At 46.1% G+C, this 21,664-nt stretch overlaps 1 protein-coding gene across 1 annotated transcript in view; it reads left to right on the top strand.

The window, feature by feature from the left end:
- Window positions 1-1,317: 1,317 nt before the first annotated feature.
- Window positions 1,318-21,664, top strand: part of PDILT (protein disulfide isomerase like, testis expressed) — a 34,040-nt gene continuing 13,693 nt past the window's right edge. The window contains exons 1-4 of the mRNA XM_021698291.1: window positions 1,318-1,516; window positions 14,067-14,273; window positions 20,088-20,221; window positions 21,128-21,265. Of these exons, the coding sequence (XP_021553966.1) occupies window positions 1,318-1,516; window positions 14,067-14,273; window positions 20,088-20,221; window positions 21,128-21,265 (678 nt within the window). The remainder of the gene's footprint in view (window positions 1,517-14,066; window positions 14,274-20,087; window positions 20,222-21,127; window positions 21,266-21,664) is intronic.

Below are 21,664 nucleotides of genomic sequence, written 5' to 3'. Positions count from 1 at the left end.
GGCCAAAAAATTACATTAGATCTATTTTTTTAAAAACCTTCAGATAGTTTGACAAAGATACTTCCCAGGCAAATATCAAGTATTCATTCATTCATTCACGTATTTATTCACGCCACTTGTTCATTTTCCTACCATAAATGCCAGCAGTCAACGAAGAAGTTGAGATCCTTATAAATTTAATATGAAGGTGTTACCTAGAATATACTGCTATAGGTCTTCTTATTTAAGACACTCATATAGTCTGTGCCACACAGAGAAACAGCTCTGTGCTTGAGGAATACTTGCGAAGATCTGAGGAGGTGAGTCCATGCTCTAAATTGTTAGGGAAGACATAATGAGGGAAAGTCAGAAAGGAAGCTTCTGACCCAGACCATTCTAACAGTTAAAAATTGCAAAATTGCAAAATAAATAAATAAATAAATAAATAAATAAATAAAATAAAGGGAAAGAATTAGGAAAGGAAATCATGTCATAGATCTAAAATGTACTTTTATACTTTTATAGGATATATACAGGGTATATTTCATATATATAGGACATATTTCATATTATTAAGAAAATCAGAATGCTGAACGATATGCATTAGCTGACTCCATTTGTGTTTAAAATTGTACATTCAAATGTGCATTTATATAGGAATTTTCAACATGTATAGGAATTCATTCCAAACTGTTAATAGTAGCTTTCTCAGAGGTGGGATTATGAGAGAGATTTTATTTTCTACTTAACCTTTTTATTGTATTGTTTGGGATTTTTACAAGTGTGACTTTTTATGTCACTTTTTGTTATGACTTTTAAAGGAAATATTTACAGTTGAGAAAATTTGTTCAAATAGCAAATGGGGTACATTAATGGGAAATGAGGTAGTAAGCTTCCCATCATAAAGGGGCATTCAAGTAGGAGCTGCAGGAGCATGAAGCAGAGGCTGTGATAGGGAATTGGACCAGTTATCTCTGAGGCTCAGAGGCTCACCCTAGGACTCTGGAGTGGGACTCATCTCTGCAAAAGTCTCCCTATTGTCTGGGGGAGCCAGTGGGCTCAAGTGGCTGGAGTGCAATTTGGATTCTTGCTGCTCTGATTGGGGCCCTGCTGTTCTGAGCTATTCCTGTGCAATTTACACAGGGGCTGAAGTTAAGCTAACACTTTGCCTCTCTTCCAGTGCCACTGCCAAGCTGTGAGCACCACTAGGGAGGCAGTGGGCCATGCTCAGGCCATGTTCTCCATACATAAACTGGCTGGGCAGGGAGTGATGACGTGGCACTTGCCACCTGCACTGATAAGGGCTCCTGTTCCTCTTTGTGCCCCTGAAGGACAGCCATGAAGCTGCTATGGATGTCCCTGCTGCTAGCGGCCTCTTGCGTCTCCACTGTCCAGGGCTTGCCAGAGGACGTCAAAGAAGACAGCATCAACATATCCCAGCCCTTGCATATCGTGGAGGAAGGCAACCTGCTAGTGCTAACACCTGCTGGCCTGACCCAGATGCTGAACCAGACCCGCTTCCTCATGGTGCTTTTTCGTGAGTGTCCCCCACTCCTGGGTGGTGGGAGACGGGTGGGGTGAGATCTGCCTCCTTGCTCCTGGCAGCCAGGGGAATTTTATATATTGCTAAACACACAAGAACACATATTATTAACATATTTTAAAATAGTATGTATATACTCTCATTCCCAATTTCTAGATGAGAATACTGAGGTCCAGGGAGGTTAAGCAATTTGCAAGAAACGATGTTGCCACTTTAATCTTGATTTATATGTTGCTCCTCAGTCCCACTGAAGGTAAAAAGTCAAGCTTTACTCTTAGGTATCTTTATATTCTGAAACTCAACTTTCCCCTCTGTAAAATGGGCATGAGCATCATGACCATACTGGGCTGTTGTAAAGATGAAATGAGGTAATATGTCAAGTAGCTAGAATGCAACCAGAGAACAATAAATGGTGGCAGTTATGGGCAAGCTCTTAAGCAAAAATTTGCAGACCATCACCTTTATCTGAACTCTGCCTGTCCACTTTTGTTCTTTGGACTGTTGTTCTTTGCATCAGTAGACATTTCTTCTTTTCCTTAGGCCCTGGGCACAGAGCTGTGCCTTGGGGCAGGGTAGGAGGGATTTTCACGTCAGCTTTCACATAGTCAGCACTTACTGTGTGTGCTGGGCATTGTCCTGAGTGCCCCACTACTTGTTAAGTCAGTTAATCCTCACAACAAGCCAGTGTGGTGGCACCATTTGTCTCCCTATTTTATAGCTGAGGAGACAGAAGCTCAAAGAGGCCAAGCGATTTGCCCAAAGTCACACAGCTCACAAGTGGGGACCGCAGACGCTGTGCTACACCACTTCCCACCTGCAAGGATTGCAAGGGTGCAGAAAGCAGATGTGAACACTGGATTCCAGAATCCTTCAGAGCCTCTCCTGGGGAGTGTCTGGATCCATGTCAATCCCCAAGGCCTGCTTCCAGGTTGTACCTGGCCTGACTAGCACCCAGGTTCCTGGAGGCCAGGCAGTACCTGAGGTTCCAGAGCTGGGCAGGGCAGTGCAGGGTGGGTGCTACCCCTTTCCATGCAGCCTCTCCTCCCCTCTTCTTGGCTGATGCTCTGGTGTAGCCTTTTCTCCCGTCTGTCAGTTTGTCTTCCTCAAACACTGACCCCTCACAGGCTTCCTTTCCTCTCCAGTCTGACCAATGCATGTACTGGGATGAGAGGTTCACGGTCCTAGGCTCAAAATCTGGGCTCTGCCACTTATTGGCGAGGTGACCTTGAGCAGGTGACCTTGATCGCTCTGAGCCTCTCTTTACTTGGCTGTAAAATGGGGAATTTAATAATATGATATAATTCCTAGGGTGCTTAGCACAGTGCCTGATGCATAGTAAGAGCTTAAGAATATATTGGCTGTCATTCTTTTTATCATCATTTTGAGATTCCTCCTCTGCACAAAAGCGTTAATGATTTTTCCCTTGCTGGTTGTTGTGGTGATGAAAATGGGCTCAAACATGCAGTCATTAGTGCCTAGTGAGCATTCATTGGGCAGAAACTGTTATTATTGCATTCTAATTCACCCCACTTTTACTCAGCTTACTCAGTGCCAGGCCTTGGGTGGGCTCTTTGGGAGCCCCAGAGAAAAGGGGTCTTGGTTTCTGCTCTCAAAGACTTTGTCAGAAGTCAGGACTGTCACAAAGCAGGAGAAACTCTTTAAAATGATATTCATGCCATTAGAAGAGTCTAAAATGGTATACATTGGGTGCCTCACGGAGAAGTGACAGCTTGGACTTGTCCTCAGAAAGGGTGGTTTTGGCTGCAAACCAGTTGGGCAGCCTCCTTGGTCTTGGCTCCTGCATCCTTGCATCCTGGAATGCACATGGGTCTCCAGGTCAATGCAAATGCATCTTGAAGCTTGAAGTTTGGCTTGAAGTGAGAGAAATCTTTGTTATTTGGCCCCTCAGTGGTGCCCAGTGATGGACAATCTGCAGCCAGAGCAGTGGAGTGAGCACTCTGAAATCTATTGTTGCTGGCATCAATAATTATCAAAGACCACATGCCAAGCACTGGTAAATCCTAAAGTGTTTTTTTGTGGGTTTTTTGTTTGTTTATTTGTTTTTTAACTTGAATCACCCACACACTTTTGTCTGTAAGTGACATCAAGGTTTGGAGTAAAGTATACAAGTTTGGGAGCCAGGCCAGCCTGAGTGTGAAACCCAATACTGCCATGACCTAGATAGGTGGCCTTGGGTACATTTCTTTGTGTCTCACCTTCATCTGTGGAGTGGGAATAACAGAAGTGGTGGAGTCATTGTAGGGATTGACTGAGGGTATCTGTGAAAGATCCGACACAGGGAAGATGTTCAGTAAATGAGTCCTCATCCTCCCGTGGCCCTGGGGCACAAAACAGATCATCAACTTTCTGTCAGTTAGGACTGGGTTCAGCTTCAAGGAATAAAGAATCTGCTAATGATGACTTAAATGCAGACCAGGGATAGGCCGTCAATGGCTGTCCTAGCAGCTTCATGGTGTTAAGAATGCAGGCTCCATCTATCTTCGTGCATCACCCCTGACATGTTGTAGCTTGTGGTCATAAGATGGCTGAGGTACCTCTTGTGATGTATTGTGCATTTTGCTAGGGGAAAAGAGGGACAGGCAAATAGCAAAAGGACAAAATACGTATCAGCTAAGTATGTCCCTTGGAAAAAAAAAATCAGAACTTTTCCAGAAGCTCCACCAGTGACTTTTGTTATATCTTATTGGCTAGAACTGGGCCGTGGCTGTTCCCAACCTGAGGAGTCTGAAACGGACAATGTTTTAGGTTTCTATCGCTATGGTCCAGGAATGGTTGATTCACAGTATTTGCCACAAGATCCAAGGTTGCAGGCTAACTTAAATGGGCCAAATATCTTGTTAGTTCTTTGCATAATGTAGCTGAGTTTTTAATGGTAGATGAATGAAGTCCTTTAATGAAATAAATTCTAAAACTGGTTGCCTACTTTTGTACCCAAACTCTTTTGTTGTTCTGATTTTTTAAAAAAATATATATGTAGACAGAATACGTGCAAGCAGGCAGAGGGGCAGAAGGAGACAGAGAGAGAATCTTAAGCAGACTCCATGCACAGCGTGGAGCCCAAGGCAGGGCTCAGTCTCAGGACGCTGAGATCATGACCTGAGCTGAAATCAAGAGTTGGACACTTAACCAACTGAGCCACCTGGGCGCCCCTCGTTGTTCTTATTTTGATTAGATATTTTAAAGATCACTGTGTTAGGGAAAGCTAACTGCTATACCAACTCCCAAATCTAGGTTTGTAAAGGTTGACTTCTTAAATCTTAGTCTCAGGCAGGTCTGCAGAGGAGCTTTGCTCCATATAGTCATTCAGTCAGCCAGGCTGCTTCCATCCAGTGCCTCAAACATCACTTAGGGCCTAGAGTACTCCACTGAGTCCTCTGCCTCCAGCCAGCAAATGGATTGAGAGACAGAGGACATGCTTCTGAGCCAGGCCAGCCCTGGAAATGGTGCACATCAGTGCTCCTTGAAGTGCTGCCTGTGGACCAGCAGTGCCTGCATCACATAGGAGCTCATCAGAATTGCAAAATACCAGGCCCCATTCTAGACCTACTGAGTCGGAGTCCCAGGTGATTCACTCGGACATTACAGGGTGAGAAGTACGTGTAACTTCTGCCCATGTTCCATGGGCTGCAGCTCTGCAGGAGAGGCTGGGAAACTCAGTCTGGCAGTGTAAATGAAAAGGAAAAAGAAGCAGGGTTTGGGGAACACATGGCATTTTCTGCCTTAATCACACTGCACCTTAAAGGAACCTTGACACGGCCTTTGATTCAAACACAACCTGAAGTTGGGCTTGGCTGGGAGGTGGCTGGGCTGTGTAAGCTCTTCCAGACACTAAACCACCAGGAATAGGCTTCTCTTCTGGGCAGCAATGTCAACAACGATTTCCTGCATGAGGCTGACTTTATGGACTGTTTGCTCAGGTTAACGTTCCAAGGACACCTGGTTCCCAAATCCAATAGGCACTTGTCAGTCCTCACCTTCCTTGACCTCTTTGCAGCCCCAACCTGAGACCCTTTGCCCTTTGGTGCCCATGAGCCCATTCTCTTCTGGTTCCCTTTGATCTCTCTGGCTCACTTCTCAGGTCTTTATGGCTCCTCTTCTTTCCCATAACCCTGAAATCAAGGATTAACAGGCAGCCCATGGACTGAAGACAGCCAGCAGGGGGGTTATGTTTGGGCCGTGCACTGTTTTAAAAATTGAATTTCACATGTCACATAAAATTGAATTTACATCTGCTCTTGAAGAAACAGAAGATCTAGAGGCATGGGCCCACATTCTTGCAATGTGACAAGTAGCTGGAGCTGAGTAATGATTTTTTCTTTTGATCAGAAAACATGCCTGTCAGTTTGCCACATCCCTACCCAGCCAACCCCCACAGTCATACCCTGCCTCGCCCCTGTAGCATTTGAGTCTGTGTCCCCCGTCTGAAATTCAGGTCTCCTAGTCTCTTCTTAGTGCAGTCTCTCTGAGTGGTGTTACTTCAGTGGGGGAGTTTGGGTATGTGACAGCCTCAGCAGCTCGGTTGCCCTGGGTCCCAGAGCCTCCTCAGCTGGCTTGTGCAGCCTCTTCATAGCAACGTGGAACAAAAACATTCTTTTTGTGCCCTTAACCTTGATGGTTCCCAGAAGGGAAAATCTGATTGGGTCATTTTTGCTTCCATCCAACATAGAGCATGCCTGATGCATAAAATTCCATCAAAATAGTTCCAAGCTTCTGACCTCCATCTAGCCCAGGCTGTTAATGGTTTCTTTCATTGTGCCAGGGCGCATGCTGGATTTTACTTCAAGCCCATGGAACAAGACCTTATAGGGGTGATCTGGTTTGGGCCATTTTCTTAATACAAGCCTGTGACCAGGGCAGGCACTTCTGCTTTGCTGATTGACTCCTCCAGCCGATTCCCCACATCCCTCATCCACCCCAGGACGTGGGCCACCACTTATACATCTGTTTCATGGTCTCCTTCAGGGAAGAACTGAGAACCCTGCAGCTCTACTTTACCTACTGTAGAACTGTAAGCTAATGGTTAGCACAGGTCAGACATCCAAGAAGAAGACATCCGTCTTCTTTTTTTTGCTGCGGTCCTAATCTCTGATCCTGGACCCTCGATGTTGAAGGAACTAGAGCCACACGCCTTGCATGACACAAGGTACATCTCAACACACATTTACCCTTCCAAAAATGGCGCAGCAGGTGAACAAGGCAGAGGAACCTGTCCTGTTTGCATGAGAATGCAAATCTCTGCCCAGTGACTGTTTTAATCAGGGCAGAAGGGGGAGTCCGTGGCTCTTTAGGGCTTTAACTGACATAACTTGGGGATTGACGCTGAATCTGGGGCTACATAGAGAGCCAACCAATTTTACATTCTTTTTTTTTTTTTTTTGAGAGAGAGAGAATGAGAGAGAGCATATGAGAGGGAGGAGGGTCAGAGGGAGAAGCAGACTCCCCACCCAGCAGGGAGCCCGACGCGGGACTCGATCCAGGGACTCCAGGATCATGACCTGAGCCGAAGGCAGTTGCTTAACCAACTGAGCCACCCAGGTGCCCCCAATTTTACATTCTTTAATGACATTAAATGACAACCAATTTGAATACTTGAAACTTAAAGCATTCCCACTAGATGGTATTTCAAAGCAGTAAACACCAGCAGAGACTTTGTTATCTAAAAGAGACACTCAGGCTCATTACATTTGAATATCTGATTCCTTCCAATACATGTTTAAATCAAAATGAGTTCTCAAAAACTGGCAGGCCTTCTAAAGTGACCTTTGGAAAAAACTAATCACTTGGGGAAAGCATTTTAAATGTTTTCTTTTTTCTAGGAATAAATAGGCTCTTTACAAAAAGGATTTTTCCAATATTGTCCCAGGAACATACTGTATAGTAACTCTCAAATCCTTAGCTGCTGCCCACTTTCTTAGCTCTCTGAGGACTCCAGGCTCAAGAGTCAATGGTCGATGGGACCTTTCCTCTTGCATGTTCCTCACGTGTCTCCAATGCCACATGTGTTCAAAACAGAACTCAGCATTTTTTATTTGCTCCCTACAACTTGCTTTTTCTCATGCCCTGCCTTAACCGACAGCACCTCTCTCTACCCAATGTCAAAATCAGAAATCTCAAGGTCATTCTTGACTCCTCTCTATTGTCCCATTTAACCTATCACCAGGTCCTTGTTTAAACCACCTCCTAAAGCCCTCTGCAATCTTCAGTCTTCCCACCCCCTTGCCACTGCCTTCATTCCAGCCAGTGTTCCCCACCTGAAACACTGCAGCAGCCTCCTAGAGCATCTGCCCACCCCCTCCAATGCTGTCCTTACAGCACACCCAGAGATATTTTTTCTTTTTTTTTTTTTATTTATTTGACAGAGAGATAGAGGGCACAGATAGGCAAAGCGGCAGGCAGAGGGAGAGGGAGAGGGAGAAGCAGGCTCTCCGCAGAGCAGGGAGCCCGACGCAGGGCTCAATCCCAGGACCCCAGGATCATGACCTGAGCCGAAGGCAGCCGCCTAACCGACTGAGCCACCCAGGCGCCCCAGATATTTTTTTCCTAAAATGCAAGTCTGATTGGGTCACTTCCTGATTAAAAACCCTCAGTGATTCTCTAAGACCCCAAACTCCTTAACATGGCTACAGTGTCCTCTGCTTGGACTAGCCTCAGCCAGCTTCCCCACTTCACTTGAGAGCTATGCTTTAGCTTCTGAGTAATTTGTAGTTGCTGGATAGGTCACACTGGCTCAAGCCCCAGGGCCTTTGCACTTACAATTCCCTCTGACCATTGTGTCCTCCTCCATTTCCTTGCCTCGACTGTGAGGTTTAAGCTCATGAAGCCACCTTGTCAGGAGGCTGTGTCCCCCCCTGACTCGCACCTACAGTAGCTAGCAGGCCCTTCCATGATGACGCAACCCTCTGTACCCTCCCTTTCATAGCACTTCTCACACTGTATTGAAACTGCTTTCTAACTTGTGGGCTTCATGGGGGACAGGGGCCAAATCTCATTCACCTCTTGATTACTAACATCTGGCATTGTGCTTGGTAGGCATGCATGAGATGTTGAATGAATGACGGAATGAAATGAGCTTTCTTTTGGCCCATAATGTTCTGCATGAATGAGGCAAGCAGAAAAGAATAAGCTACCTTTAGTGGGAGAAATCAAAATGAGGTATATCAGAAGCTATCTCTAGGGTCATTTAAGAAGTACCCCTAAAGAAGAGACAGCAAGAGTCCAGGGAGCAGGTTACATGATAATCATGGTGATGATGAAGATGGTGATATGGATGAGGATGGTGATGAAGATGATGATGATGGTGGCCATTTATTGAGCATCTGTATTCCAGGCACTGTACTTGGTCTCACTGTCCCCATCTTACATATGAGGCAAAGACTTCTCAGAAAGGTTGGAAAATTTGCTGAATTTTAGACCAGGTCTGACACCAAGACTGGTATTTAATCCATCTTACAAGACTGTGCTGATAACTGGAATAGTTATTTATTTATTCATCATTTATTCATTCATTCACTCAATATTTATTGAATACCTCTTATGTGTCAGACTTCTAGGCATGAAACAGATGGACATCCTTGCTTCACGGAACTTATGCCCTAAAGAGGGGAGATTGAGGTAAACAAATAAGTAAAGAATGTAGTATGTCTTCAGGTTAAAAGCACTATGGAGAAAAACAAAGAAGAGCAACAGAGAGAGCAAAGAGTTAGTGGAAGTGGGGCTGCAAATTTATATAGGGTTGTCTGGGAAGGTGACAATTCAGCAAGGACCTGAAGGCAGGAAGGCAGCAACCTATGCAGATAGCTGGGAGGAGAGCATTTCAGGCAAAGGGAACAGCAAGTGCAAAGGCCCTGGGGTGGGAATGTGCCAGGATGGCTAAAGCTGAGGTGCTGAAGAGAAGTGGGAGATAAGATCCGAAAGGAGGTACAGTCCTTTAGGGCCTTACTGGCCATTACGATGATCAGAGGAATTTGTTGGCTGGTGCTTGAGGAACTAGAAGGGATTGGTTACCATCCTAAAGCTCCTATCATCTGCGAGCACCTCTATACACTATAATGGCCCTATGGGATGGGGAGAGGATTATTCTCAGAATATTTTTCCAAGCTTGATCTAGAGCTTGGTCTAAAGTAGGGTTTCTCATCCTCAGAGCTATTAACACTTTGGCCGGATGGATAATTCTTTCTTGTGTGATGCATTATAGAATGTTTAGTGGCATCCCTGACCTCTACCCATTAGATGTCAGTAGCACTCTAGTTGTGACAATCAGAAATGTCTCCAGATATGGCCAAATGCCCCCCATTGAGAACCAATGTCTAAAGAAAAGCATACTCCAGCTCCCGTGCTGAGAGCTAATTTCCAATCCCTACAGTCTCACTTTCCCGTCCACCAGCCCCTCCCCTGACTCACACTGGCTGCTTAGAAAAGGGAACGTGAGGTTATCTACTAAAGATGCAGGCAAACACTGATTCTAGGTCTATTAGCCATTAACACATCTACACATCAGGTAGACATTCAGAGAGTCATTCCCTCTTCTAATATGACCCTGGGTCCCATTTGCTTACCCCAAAACCCACATGAGAGCCACACAATAGGCCCAGGCTTGTGTTGGATGACTTGGTGTTAGTCACCCTTGTCTCTCTTTCCCCAAGAACCAGAATATCTGCAGAGGATCCTGACATTTCCATTAAGACCCTCCCTTCACAGAGAGAACCTGGTCAGGGCAAGATCAAGGGTTCTCTACCTATGCCATCATAATGGTTAATGATTTGGGGGCACTTCTGTGCCAGAGCTTTGCACACCCTGTCTTACTATGTAGGATCATCTTAAGGTGTGGGATCAATTAGTATCCCCATTCAGCAGATGAGGAAACAGAGGTACAGAGATGTTTAAAAAACAACCTGCCTAGGCCACAGGTGCTGTAAACCACCATAACTGCCTCTGTTTTATGAGACAACCTAATGAAGTTCACTGAATACCATATGGCAGTCAGACAATGAGCTCTACCTAGATAGAACTTAGGACCCAAGGAAGGCTGTACTTGCAAGAGCTCTCACCTCCCAGCAGAGGGCTCCCGGCCCATCCACAACCCACTGGGCTCCACTCTGCCCAAGCAACAGTGTACATCGGAATTGTTTCCACACCCCAGCCAAACTGGCATTTCTGGTTGGCCAGGGCAGGACATAGGCACCAAGACCTGAGAGGCGTATGCATTCATTTCACCTTTGCAAACTTGGGTTTGCAGAGCTCCAGCGGTAAAACCAATTTGCAAATTTTAAAAAGAAACCAGAAGACAGGACTGTAAATCATAAAAAGTGAATTTGCCTCTACAGATTCTCTCTGCTCTGATGGAAACCACTCCAGAGCAGGGGAGATGGAAAACCCACCCCCATCCCTCCCCTCCAGGAAAAAGGAAACTTTTTCAGACCAGCTCACCCATATGGTCAGTTAGAGCGTGAATCTGGGAGTCAGTCAGCCTTGGAGTTGAATCTCAGCCTAACCGCATATTAGCTATAAGACCTCTGGGCTTCTGTTTCTTGTCCATAACATTTCTCACCTGGAATGGTAGATAACTCAGAGGCTGTTCTGAGGATTAACAGGATAGCAACGGGGTTGGCACAGTAAGTGCTCAATAACTTGTCATTGTTGTTACCTTGTTATCATTACTGTCACCACCACCATCATCACCATCAGCCGCAGGAGCCATCCAGCTGCTCCGGTCAAGACCTCAGAGTCATCCTTGACTCCTCTCATTCATTCATACTCCCCATCCAATCTATCATCTCCTCCCATCTAGCCAATCTATCACCAGTCATCTCCTCCTTCAAAATCTCTCAGACCCTGACCACTTCTCACTCCCTCCACTGCCACTACCCTGGCTCAAGCCATTACCATCTCTCACCTGGATTATTACAGAGGCCTCCAACTGGTCTCCCTGGATCCACTCTCTTTCCCCTTTGGTCTAATGTTCATGTAACATTTAGTACAGTCCAGTTAAAAAGTAAGTAGGATCGGGGCACCTGGGTGGCTCAGTCGTTAAGCGTCTGCCTTCAGCTCAGGTCATGATCCCAGGGTCCTGGGATCGAGCCCCGCATCAGGCTCCTTGCTCCACAGGAAGCCTGCTTCTCCCTCTCCCACTCCCCTTGCTTGTGTTCCCTCTCTCACTGTCTCTCTCTGTCAAAAAATGAATAAAATCTTTAAAAAAAAAAAAAAGTAAGTAGGATCATATCTAACTCTGCCCCAAACCCTCCAGTATCTTTCCACACTCCTCAGAGAGGGACCAAAATCTATTCAGTGGCCGACAAGGCCCTATGTCATCTGACCCCCAGGCCCCTCATTCTGCTCCACTTCTTGTCATTCCTCAAACATGCTGCACATACTCCCACCTCGGGGGCCTTTGCACTTATGGTTCCCCTGCCTGGAAACTCTCTTCCTCCACATACCCACATAACCTGCTCCCTCACCTCCTTCAGTCTTTATTAAAATGTTTCTTCTTGGTGAGGCTTCCTTCAGCCTCCCTACTTAAACTCAACCCCCCTGACAGTCTTAGCATCCAGCTCTGCTTCTTTTGTCTCCATAGCACTTAGCATCTAAGATAGCACATACTTGTTCACTTTCTGTCCTCTCCAACAAGAGCAGGGATTTTTGTCCATTGATTGTTAAATCCCCAGTACCCAGAACCGTGTCTGGCACGTGGCAGATCCTAGAAAAGATTTGTCGAATGAATGATGAATGATCGGATGAATGGATGGATGGATGGACGGATGCGTGGATATATCGCCATTACTATTATCGTTAGATCCTATCCAGCTAGCTTTAGGAGCCCAGCATTCCTGTTATCACAGACTGTTTCTCTCACATCCATTCCAGATACCCAGGAGCACTGGGCTGTGTGTAGGACCTCTTCAAGCTCCACCATTTAGATAATCATTCCATGTGTTTTTCTTGCCCGGAGCTGCTTCCCTTAGAGACTCAGATTTGGACACCATGTCAATCAGCCACCCCCTGAGCCAGGCAGGGCCAGATCCACAAGGAAGCCGGGGGAGAGGCCTGAGGGCTGGAGCAGGGGCACCGGGCCAGCAGCTGCTGGCGGTGATGGGTCGGCGGTATCAAAGACAATGATGGTGACAAAGCAGGTGGTGGGGAGGCAAAAAGTCCCACTTCCTGTGCATTGATTGGGAATTTAATGAAAACAATCATTCACTTTTGGGCTCCATCGCAGGAGCAGGTGTGCTGACTGGCAGTGGGGCATGTACCAGCTGTCCTGGAGCTAGCTTTCTGGCTTTTGCTTTACAAAAGCCCTCTCTGTTGGAACTTGGAACTTGCCCAGGAAGGGGAAGTGATTTGTACCTTCTCCAAGTGCACTCCAGATGGACAGGGCAGAGGGGTGGGGACTGGCACAGGGCATGCGTTCCGACTTGAAAGGGAATCAGTGACCCCTGGCCCTGGCTTGGCCCACCTGCTGCAGACATCAGGGCGGTGAGGGGCCTGCAATCTCTCAGTGTTATCAGGAAGAAGGAAGGCAAATGTGAGTGCCTTTTAGTCCTCTCTCATTTAGGCCAGGAATCCCACGCCAGCTCCCTGAGGCTGTTTTCCAGATAGGGGCTCCCCACTCGTAACCCCCACCTCACTGCCAAGCAATATGAGGGGCCAATGAATCCTACTCGACTGTGTGAGGTCTCTTTGACACCATTTACCCCAAGCGGGGGGCAGGCTCACAGTGGGGGGGCATCGTAACCGCTTCTCACACCTGACCTTCCTTACTTGAGAGTCCCCTCATGTATTCATGCTACAGGGCAACGGGAGTGGCTCAATTTGGCCTGTAACTCCGGAACTTTCCACCAGATGGCGCGCATACTCCCTCATTCTTTCTCCTCTGACTTCTGACCATAGAAATTGTACAATAATAATAACAGCAGTAATAAGAATGCATTATGTCCTTATCATGTGCCAGGCACTGTGCTGAAGGTTTGACACACCAGTGCTGGGTAGAGAGCCGATTGAGTGGTTCCAGATCCTGGCTATTATCTCTCACTGCCACAGGACCCTGGGCAAGTAGGACATTTGCCTTCCCATCAGTTTCCTCATCTATAAAATTGAGATAATAACCATACCTACCCCATAGGGGTGCTGAGAGGATTAGATGGCTCAATCCATGGAAAGTCTTAGAAATTAATAAGCACTGTATAACTGATTGTTAAATAAGTCTTACTTGGCTGAGAACTCTATGGGATAGTCGATACTATTTTTCTCATTTTACCCATGAGGAAAGTGGGACTCACAGAGTTGGAGTGAGTTGCCCAAAGTTGTATTGCTTCCAGCATTCCTGAGCCCAAAGAACCCTGATGTGCCTCCCAAATGGCAAATTTCATGAAACATGTGCCTCCCATCCTGCCACATTTCTGAAAATCTACCTAGTACAGCAGAGCACGAAGAAGGCCCGGGAGCTAAGAGGGTGAAACGCAGCCTCCTTCTCGGGTGATGGGGAGCGGGAGAGGCTCTACCAAGTTCTGATTTATACTGGCTCTTTCAGACAACCCATCCTCCAAGCAATCCAGGAACCTGGCTGAGGAACTGGGCAAAGCTGTGGAAGTCGTGGGCAAAGGCAAGAACGGGCTCGGCTTTGGCAAAGTGGACATCACGGTGGAGAAGGAACTTCAGAAGGAGTTTGACGTTAAGAAGGCCCCAGAGTTGAAGCTGTTTTTTGAGGGCAACAGGTCGGAACCCATCAGTTGCAAAGGTAACAGCCCTTGTGTGTCAAGGCAGTGCTAGCTCTGGAAACACAAACACCAGCATTTCAGTGGTGTAATAGAATTACGAGTTTATTTCTTGCTCATGTAGAGCCCAGCTGGCAGCCAGAGGGTGGAGGTGGGTGGCTCAGCTCCACACAATCTTTCAAGGACCCAGGTTCCTTCCAGCTTGTGGCTCTGCCTTCCCTTAGGGCCTCTGAGCCCCCTGCCATTTTCTCTGTATCTAGCCAGCAGTTGGGTCAAGGAGGTAGAGGATCGCCACTGGTGGTGCTCATGACCCAGGCTTGGAAGTGGCAAACATCACATCTCATTCCAATGACCAAAATTCTGTTACATGGCCCCACTCAACTGAAAGGCTGAGCAATATGGCCCTGATCTGTGTCCATAAGGAAAATAAAATTTTGGTGAACACACAGCTGCCTCCACCACAGCTTGCGTCTCAGCTGGTGGGCCTCAGAAACACCATGAGGTGGGATAGTGAGATGCATGCCTCACCAACTGCCAGAGACCAGAGAGTGAGTTCCTAACTCCACCTCCTACCTCCTGCCCCAATCTTCTACTTTAGGATGGTTTTGACAGGGTCGCAGGCCAAGAAAAGGGACACTGGGAGATGATGAAACAGATCTGGGACAGGGTGACTACCAAACACTTGAGCTTTATCATCATCCATTTCATTCATTAACTCATTCATTCACTTATTCAGTGCTTTTATTGAGAAACTACCCTGTGTCAGGCCCTATCTCGGTGTCAAGAATGCTTGAAGAATTATGTGACTCAGTGTGGCACATGGTAGGTCCTAATTTTTAAAAATGCTAGGTATACAAATGCATAAATGTGTGTAAAACTGATGCACGGATGGAACGAAACTGACAAATGCCGATGTGCCTATTACAGCCTGTTCTATGCTAGTAGAATGTTCCCATTATATGTGTGAATGATTGAATCAGGAAACTGAGATAGTCTTTTGCAGGGTCTGGCATTTAGCAAGTCTGCAATAAGCCTGTTTGAGTTTTGTTGCAAAAACTAAAGGGTCCAGAGAGAGCTACCACCTGCAGGGGCTGCAGTTCTCATAGTGGACACAAGGGGGCATGAGACACAGGCCAGACTTGCAGGGGAAGGAGCCGCAAAAGTGCCAACTTCAAGGCGGATTACGTACAAAACCAGGCAGTGCAGTGGCTCCCAAGGGGCTTGTGGGACAATGGTGGCCTGGGGGCGGGGGGGGGAGGGGACGTGAGGTCTGACTCATCTTTGAGGCAATAAAGGTGACAATGTGGCAACTTCCAGACTGTCTGAGCCCCTTTTGGTAGGAGCCAGTGCCCGGGACCACCTCTGCAATGCAGGAAAGCTGCATCACCGCCTCCTCCAGCAAGTCCCCTTTGACTGCCCGGATCAGGGTGCCAGCCCTCCTCTGGAGTCCCACAGCACCTATGCTTCCCCCTCAAGGCCCTCATTTCACAGAACTGATTCTGTTCTTCGTTGTCTAGCGAGAGCACAGGGCAGGAGCCAATGTCACTTCTTCTCCTGGGTCCTCGGAAGAGGCTGCCCAAACTGGCAGACACCACCTGGCTTTATATCCTTACCACATGCCTGAAGGAAGGACCATCGCTTCCCTCTTGTCAAATCTTATTTTTCTCCTCTGTGAAATGGAGATGGTGGAAGTATCTCCCTCCTAGGGTTACTGACGAGGTGAAACCAGTCTGTAAGGCACAAGCCCTGACACGGATCTGAACCATTCACTGTGCTCCATCACTCTTCTGGGCCCCTTTACATATGTCACAACAACCCAGCGTGGCAGGTGCTTTTACAGATGGGAACCTGCAGAGAGAGATGGAACAACTTCCTCGAGGCCCCCCAGCTAATAAGCACTGCGACCCACAAGTGTTTTCTGCAAAGGGCCAGATAGTAAATATTTTAGGGCTTAAGGCCAAGCAATCTCTTTCCCAACTACTTAACTCTGCTGATACAGTGGAAAAGCAGTCCCACATAAACCAATGGGTGTCAATAAAACTTTATTTATAAGGTCAACTGTCAGGTCAAAATTGGCCCATGGGCTGTCATTGACCAACCCCTGCTCTACGTTGTGTTCACTCAAAATAAATGGCCAAAGTGGCTCTTGTTATTATCAAACTATTAGTTTTCTGACCCTTGTGCAGTGCCTGGAACACTTAGGTTCTTCATGAATAGTTTTTGAGTTTGAATGGAATGGAATTGCGAGGACCCACTGCAGGCAGACTTGGGGTAAGGAACCAGCCCATATTTCTACTAGGCTTGCCCATCCCTCCTCCTCTTCAGTGTTACCTCCAACCAGGGAGAGAGGCAATGGGGTGCTGGGAGGGAGCCAGGGCCTGGATTTAGGACAAACACTAGTTATGAGAATTTGAGCCAGCCTTCCAATTTCTCATTTCCTAAACAGGATGAATAATACCAGTTCTGCCAACTTGACAGGGCTTCCCTGAGCTAAGAGGGGCGACAGAGCTTTACTGGTCCCCTGCACCAGCTTTTATGAAAACCTTCCCAGGAGGCAAGTAGGGTTTAGTCCTTGTTGGGTCAAAGCTAGAGTTCTGATTCTCCTCTAGTCTCCCAAGGATTGATAATGGGAAACTTGGTCATGCCCCTCTCTCTGGAGGGAGGGAAACTCAGGTTGGCTCCAGGGCCTCAGTTAATGATGCATTCCCAGCTTGTGCTTGGAAATATGCAGTGGAGAGACAGCCCCAGTCAATCATTGACATAGCGTTCACACCTCAGTTGTTACCGCGTCCTCTGGCTCAGAGCCAAGTGCCAGGGGAGACACCTGCCCAACGGGGGCAGTGACCAATCTGCAGGCATTCAGGAACAAATTATTTGTCAAATTCAGAGCTACCTCAGCCCCACGGGGTTCAGAGGAGCAAAGAGAGCTCAGACATCCCAGAGAAGATGGCCCAAGATCAAGTTCCTTCAAGCCAGCTTATGATATGATTAATCCACCTCATTCATCCTATAATTATTTCTTGAGCACCTAGTATGAGCCAGACATTACAGGAGCTAGTGAACAAGCTAGCCAAAAATCACAATTTCAGAAAAAGATTCAGTGAAGAAAATGCAACAGGTCATAAACTAGAGAATGATAGGATTGATGGGAGGGGGATGGTGGTGGTAAGAAAAGTCCAAACCTCAAACTAAATAAGCCAGAGGAGTTGCCCTGACCGCTGAGGAAAAGGTAGCTCAGGCAGAGGGACTGGCGGACACCAAAGCCCGGTGTGCTGGAGGATGGGGGTGTGGCTGCATTGTGGACCACAGGAGAAGTGGCACAAAATGAGATCAGAGTGATGGTTCTGATGACCTGAAATTCAAATGCATTTGGAGGAGTTTTGTTCACCTTTTTTAGTATTTTCAGGACTTTGGAACCTGTTCCTTCCAGAACACTTAGAACATAATTTTTTTTCAGACAAATGCCTATAAGAGAAACTGTTTCCCTGCTATGTGCTTGTTTCTTCCTGAAAGATGGCTGGGAACACTGATAATAGAAACTCAGCTTTGGGGCTGAATCCAGGAGGAGAGGGGGACTGCAGCAGGGTGGAGTGCTGTGGTCTGGGGGTGGCATGAAGCTTCCCCCACCCCTCTCTGTCCCTTGAGGCCAGGACATCATCCTTCTATGAACTTCTATGGGCCTGACTCATTGTGGCTTTTAAGATGGCCTGATCGGTATCTACTAAAGCTGAATGCAGCATCCCCTATGACCAGAAATTCTACTCCTGGGCATGTACCCAACAGAAATGCATCCAACGTGCCCCCAGAGACATGCACGAAAATTAATTCTTAATAGTCCCAAACTGGAAACAACCCAAATGCTCACCAACAGAGGATGGATAAGTAAATTATAGAATATTCACATGACAGAATGCTACACAGCACATGCAACAATATGGATGAATCTCACAAATGTAACAAAGCCAGACCCCAAAACACATACTGTGTGATTCCACTTGTGTGAAGTTCAAGAGCAGGCAGACTAATGCCTGCTGTTAGAAGTCAGAAGAGTGGTTACACTCAGGTAGGGGTGGGTGAGGGGCTGGCAGGGGGCACAATGGGACTTCAAAGAGCCTGGTAATGGTCTCTCTTGATCTGGTTGGTACTCAGGTGTGTTCATTCTGCAAAAATTCACCAAACTATACATTATAATTTGTACACCTTTCTGTATGCAAATATACTTCATTGTAAGTTTTTTATTTTTAAAAGATTTTATTTATTTATTTGAGATAGAGAGCGAGAGTGAGAGAGCAAGCACAAGCAGGAGGAGCAGCAGGCAGAGGGAGAAGCAGACTCCACACTGAGCAGGGAGCACAATGTGGGGCTCGATCCCAGGGTCCTGGGGTCATGACCTGAGCTGAAGGCAGACGCTTAACTAAGTGAGTCACCCAGGCGCCCCTCACTATAAGTTTTTTAAATGGCCTTATTAAGTTCTTAGGAAGTGTAAGCAAAGACACTGAAAACAGAGTCCTTTGCAGTCGATTTACCCACTCTCATTCATCAAGCCCCATGCAGCAATTTGTCCTGCACAGGCTGCTTGCTCTGCCTGGAAGCCTTTCACTCTCCTTCCTTCTTCAATTCCGTTCTTCTTATTGTTGCCTACTTATTAACTCCTATGCATCCTTCAGTATTCAGCTCATAAGTGATCTCCTCCAGGAAGCCCTCCTTGACTTCACAGTCTAGGTCACGTATCTTTGCTACAGGCTCATTGAACTTTGCTTTTGAATACTTACTTTGGGTGTGATTATATACTTGTTTGTGTAATTACTTGACAACTGTCCTACTCAAAAGAATGAGAGCTGCAAAACAGTGGGACTGTGTTTGCTTCTGCTCACCATTATATCCCCAGGACCAAGCACAGTACTTGATAACATAATAGGTACTCAGTACATATTTGTCAAATGAGTGAATGAGTGAAGGAATGAATGATGAATGAAGGAATAAAGTCCTATAGATGTAGTCCAAAGCTACTCACAATAAACATTGCTTTATCTCAAAAATTCAGTTTAAATCCTCCATTCTATTCTATAGCAGTCTTTGATAGAAAATAATATTTTACATTATCTACCATCATGTGGAATTGATGATCCTAACAAACACATGTCCATCTGTAGCCTAATGTAATTCTAGCACACTGTTACATCTCCCCAGATATGGTATATGTTTCCCAATTTTAAAAGCTAAGATTTTTGTGTGCTTGGCACCTCCCATATGATAGCTGAGAAATGGAAGTCAGGATCTATGACCTTAGTGGACATCTGCATATCAGCTGAGGAACTGGAAGCAGGATAATAACAGGCGATAATGGAATTTCCCCAAGGTCACAGAGCTAGCTGGTATTTTTATTTACATTTCATCCATTTATATTTTTTAAAATAAATCCACCTTCCTGTCACTTTGGAAGGGGTAGATAAGAAGACTGAGCATGCTTCCTTCTGAGTTTAATTCCGAGGTTCACTAGTGGGTGGCTATTGGCAAGTCTAACCTCAATTTCCTCATCTGCAAAATGGGGAGAATAAGAATATCCCATAGGGTAGGGTTGTTGCAGGGATGTAATATATGCAAATGGCTTAGCACAATGCCTTGTCCTTGGTAAGTGGTCCGTGAAATTAGCTGCTGTTGTTAATGTTCATGCCTTGGGGCTGGAGCGGGAAGGAGTGGAAGGACTGACCTTGGCCTTCAATGGGTGGGAACCCAAGACCAGAGGCTTCTGCTCATTAAACTTGGAGAAAACAGGCCTTGGTCCAATTCAAGAGGAAACTGCTATGGGATCCATTTAACTGTCTCTCTCTCTCTAGGAGTGGTTGAATCTACTGCCTTGGTCGTTTGGCTGAGAAGACAAATTAGCCAGAAAGCATTTTTGTTCAATAACACCCAGCAGGTGGTAGAGTTTGTGAAATCTAGACCTTTGGTCATCATTGGCTTCTTCCAGGTACTGGGGTCAAGAGGTGGGAGGTGGCTTTTTGACTGGTGAGGAGTCCTGTGTCTGGGTGGGGGTGGGGTAAGGAGAGGTCTTCCATTTGGGTTAATACCATACCCATTCTTCCTTTTCCAATGAGCTGGTTTTCCAAGTAAATGCAGTGTTAAAATGAAGAAGGAAAGAATGGAAGGTGACGTGGTAGGAGAAGCTAACCAGAAAGGTGGACAGGAATGCAGAGAGAGGAGAGGAGATTGACGTTTATTAAATTGGTTTTGATAGTATAACTGATCTTGTGGAGGTCCATTTAAAATATCGCTGAATAATAAATAATTTGCAAATCGCTTTTCCTTGTGGAGAATGAGTTTCTTATATATCTTTACTCATTTCCTGTAACTTGGACGGCTCCTACCTTCCCCCAGCGGAAGTCAGAACTTTGGCATTATATTTTTACACAGGGAGTGTATGTACCTCTTTCTGTCTCATCTCACTTTTTGACAGCCCCAATTTTCTTTCAAGTTATAGAATGAAGGCTGTGACTACAGCCATATCTTGATACCAAGTTTATATTTGGTGATCCATGTGGTCAAACCAGCTGCCTTTTCTGAAAGCAATTAAGGAATAAATGTTTAAAAGTCTCAACCTGTGTGTTAGAACAGCCTTACTCTAGATACTTGGAAAAAGTTGGATTTATCAATTCTTTTCATTAATGTCTGTGGATTTGCCTATTTTGGCTTTAGTCATAGCCACAGAAGTATTCTGAGTATGTAACATTCATGAAAGGGGACTTAGGGAACCCAGGAAAACCCTAGAACTTGGAAAGGTGAGGAGATAAATTGGTCACCATTTCCACCTTGACCTTAAATAAGCCAGACGTTTTGCTTTCTACCAAAACCTCACCAAACATCCTTCCCCAAACAGGATTTAGAGGACGAAGTAGCAGAGTTGTTCTATGATATGATCAAAGACTTCCCAGAACTAACGTTTGGAGTGATATCAATTAGCAATGCTATTGGACGTTTCCACGTCATCCTTGACAGTGTTCTGGTGTTCAAAAAGGTAAGACTTGGATTTTATTGCTAGTGAAGGGTCTCCAGCTCAAAATAGTGGACTATGCATGTATCTACAGGCTTTGGGTACAAATTCTGGTTCTGCCACTTGTGAGCTAAGTGGCATTGGACTAGGCAGCTTTTGTGAGATCACAGTCTCCCAGAGTTTCTCTGGCCTTTCTAGACATCTTCCATTGTTAGCTCCTCCTCCTTTTCTGAACCAGTAAATGCCATTCATTAAGGCTCAGTCCTCTGCCCTGTGTTTTCTTCTGGTCCCTGCTCTCTCACCCACCCTCCATCAGCAATTACCACCCATACACCCATGACTTACAAATCTCCCATTTCCAGCCAGACTGCTCTATGTCCAGACTTTCATATCCATTACCAGATGTCTCAACATGACCAAGCC

The sequence above is a fragment of the Neomonachus schauinslandi genome, chromosome 5, assembly GCF_002201575.2.
Source record: "Neomonachus schauinslandi chromosome 5, ASM220157v2, whole genome shotgun sequence".
Classification (NCBI taxonomy): Eukaryota; Metazoa; Chordata; class Mammalia; order Carnivora; family Phocidae; genus Neomonachus; species Neomonachus schauinslandi.
The sequence above is the reverse complement of the archived record's forward strand: the minus strand, read 5'-3'. Positions and strand labels throughout refer to the sequence as shown.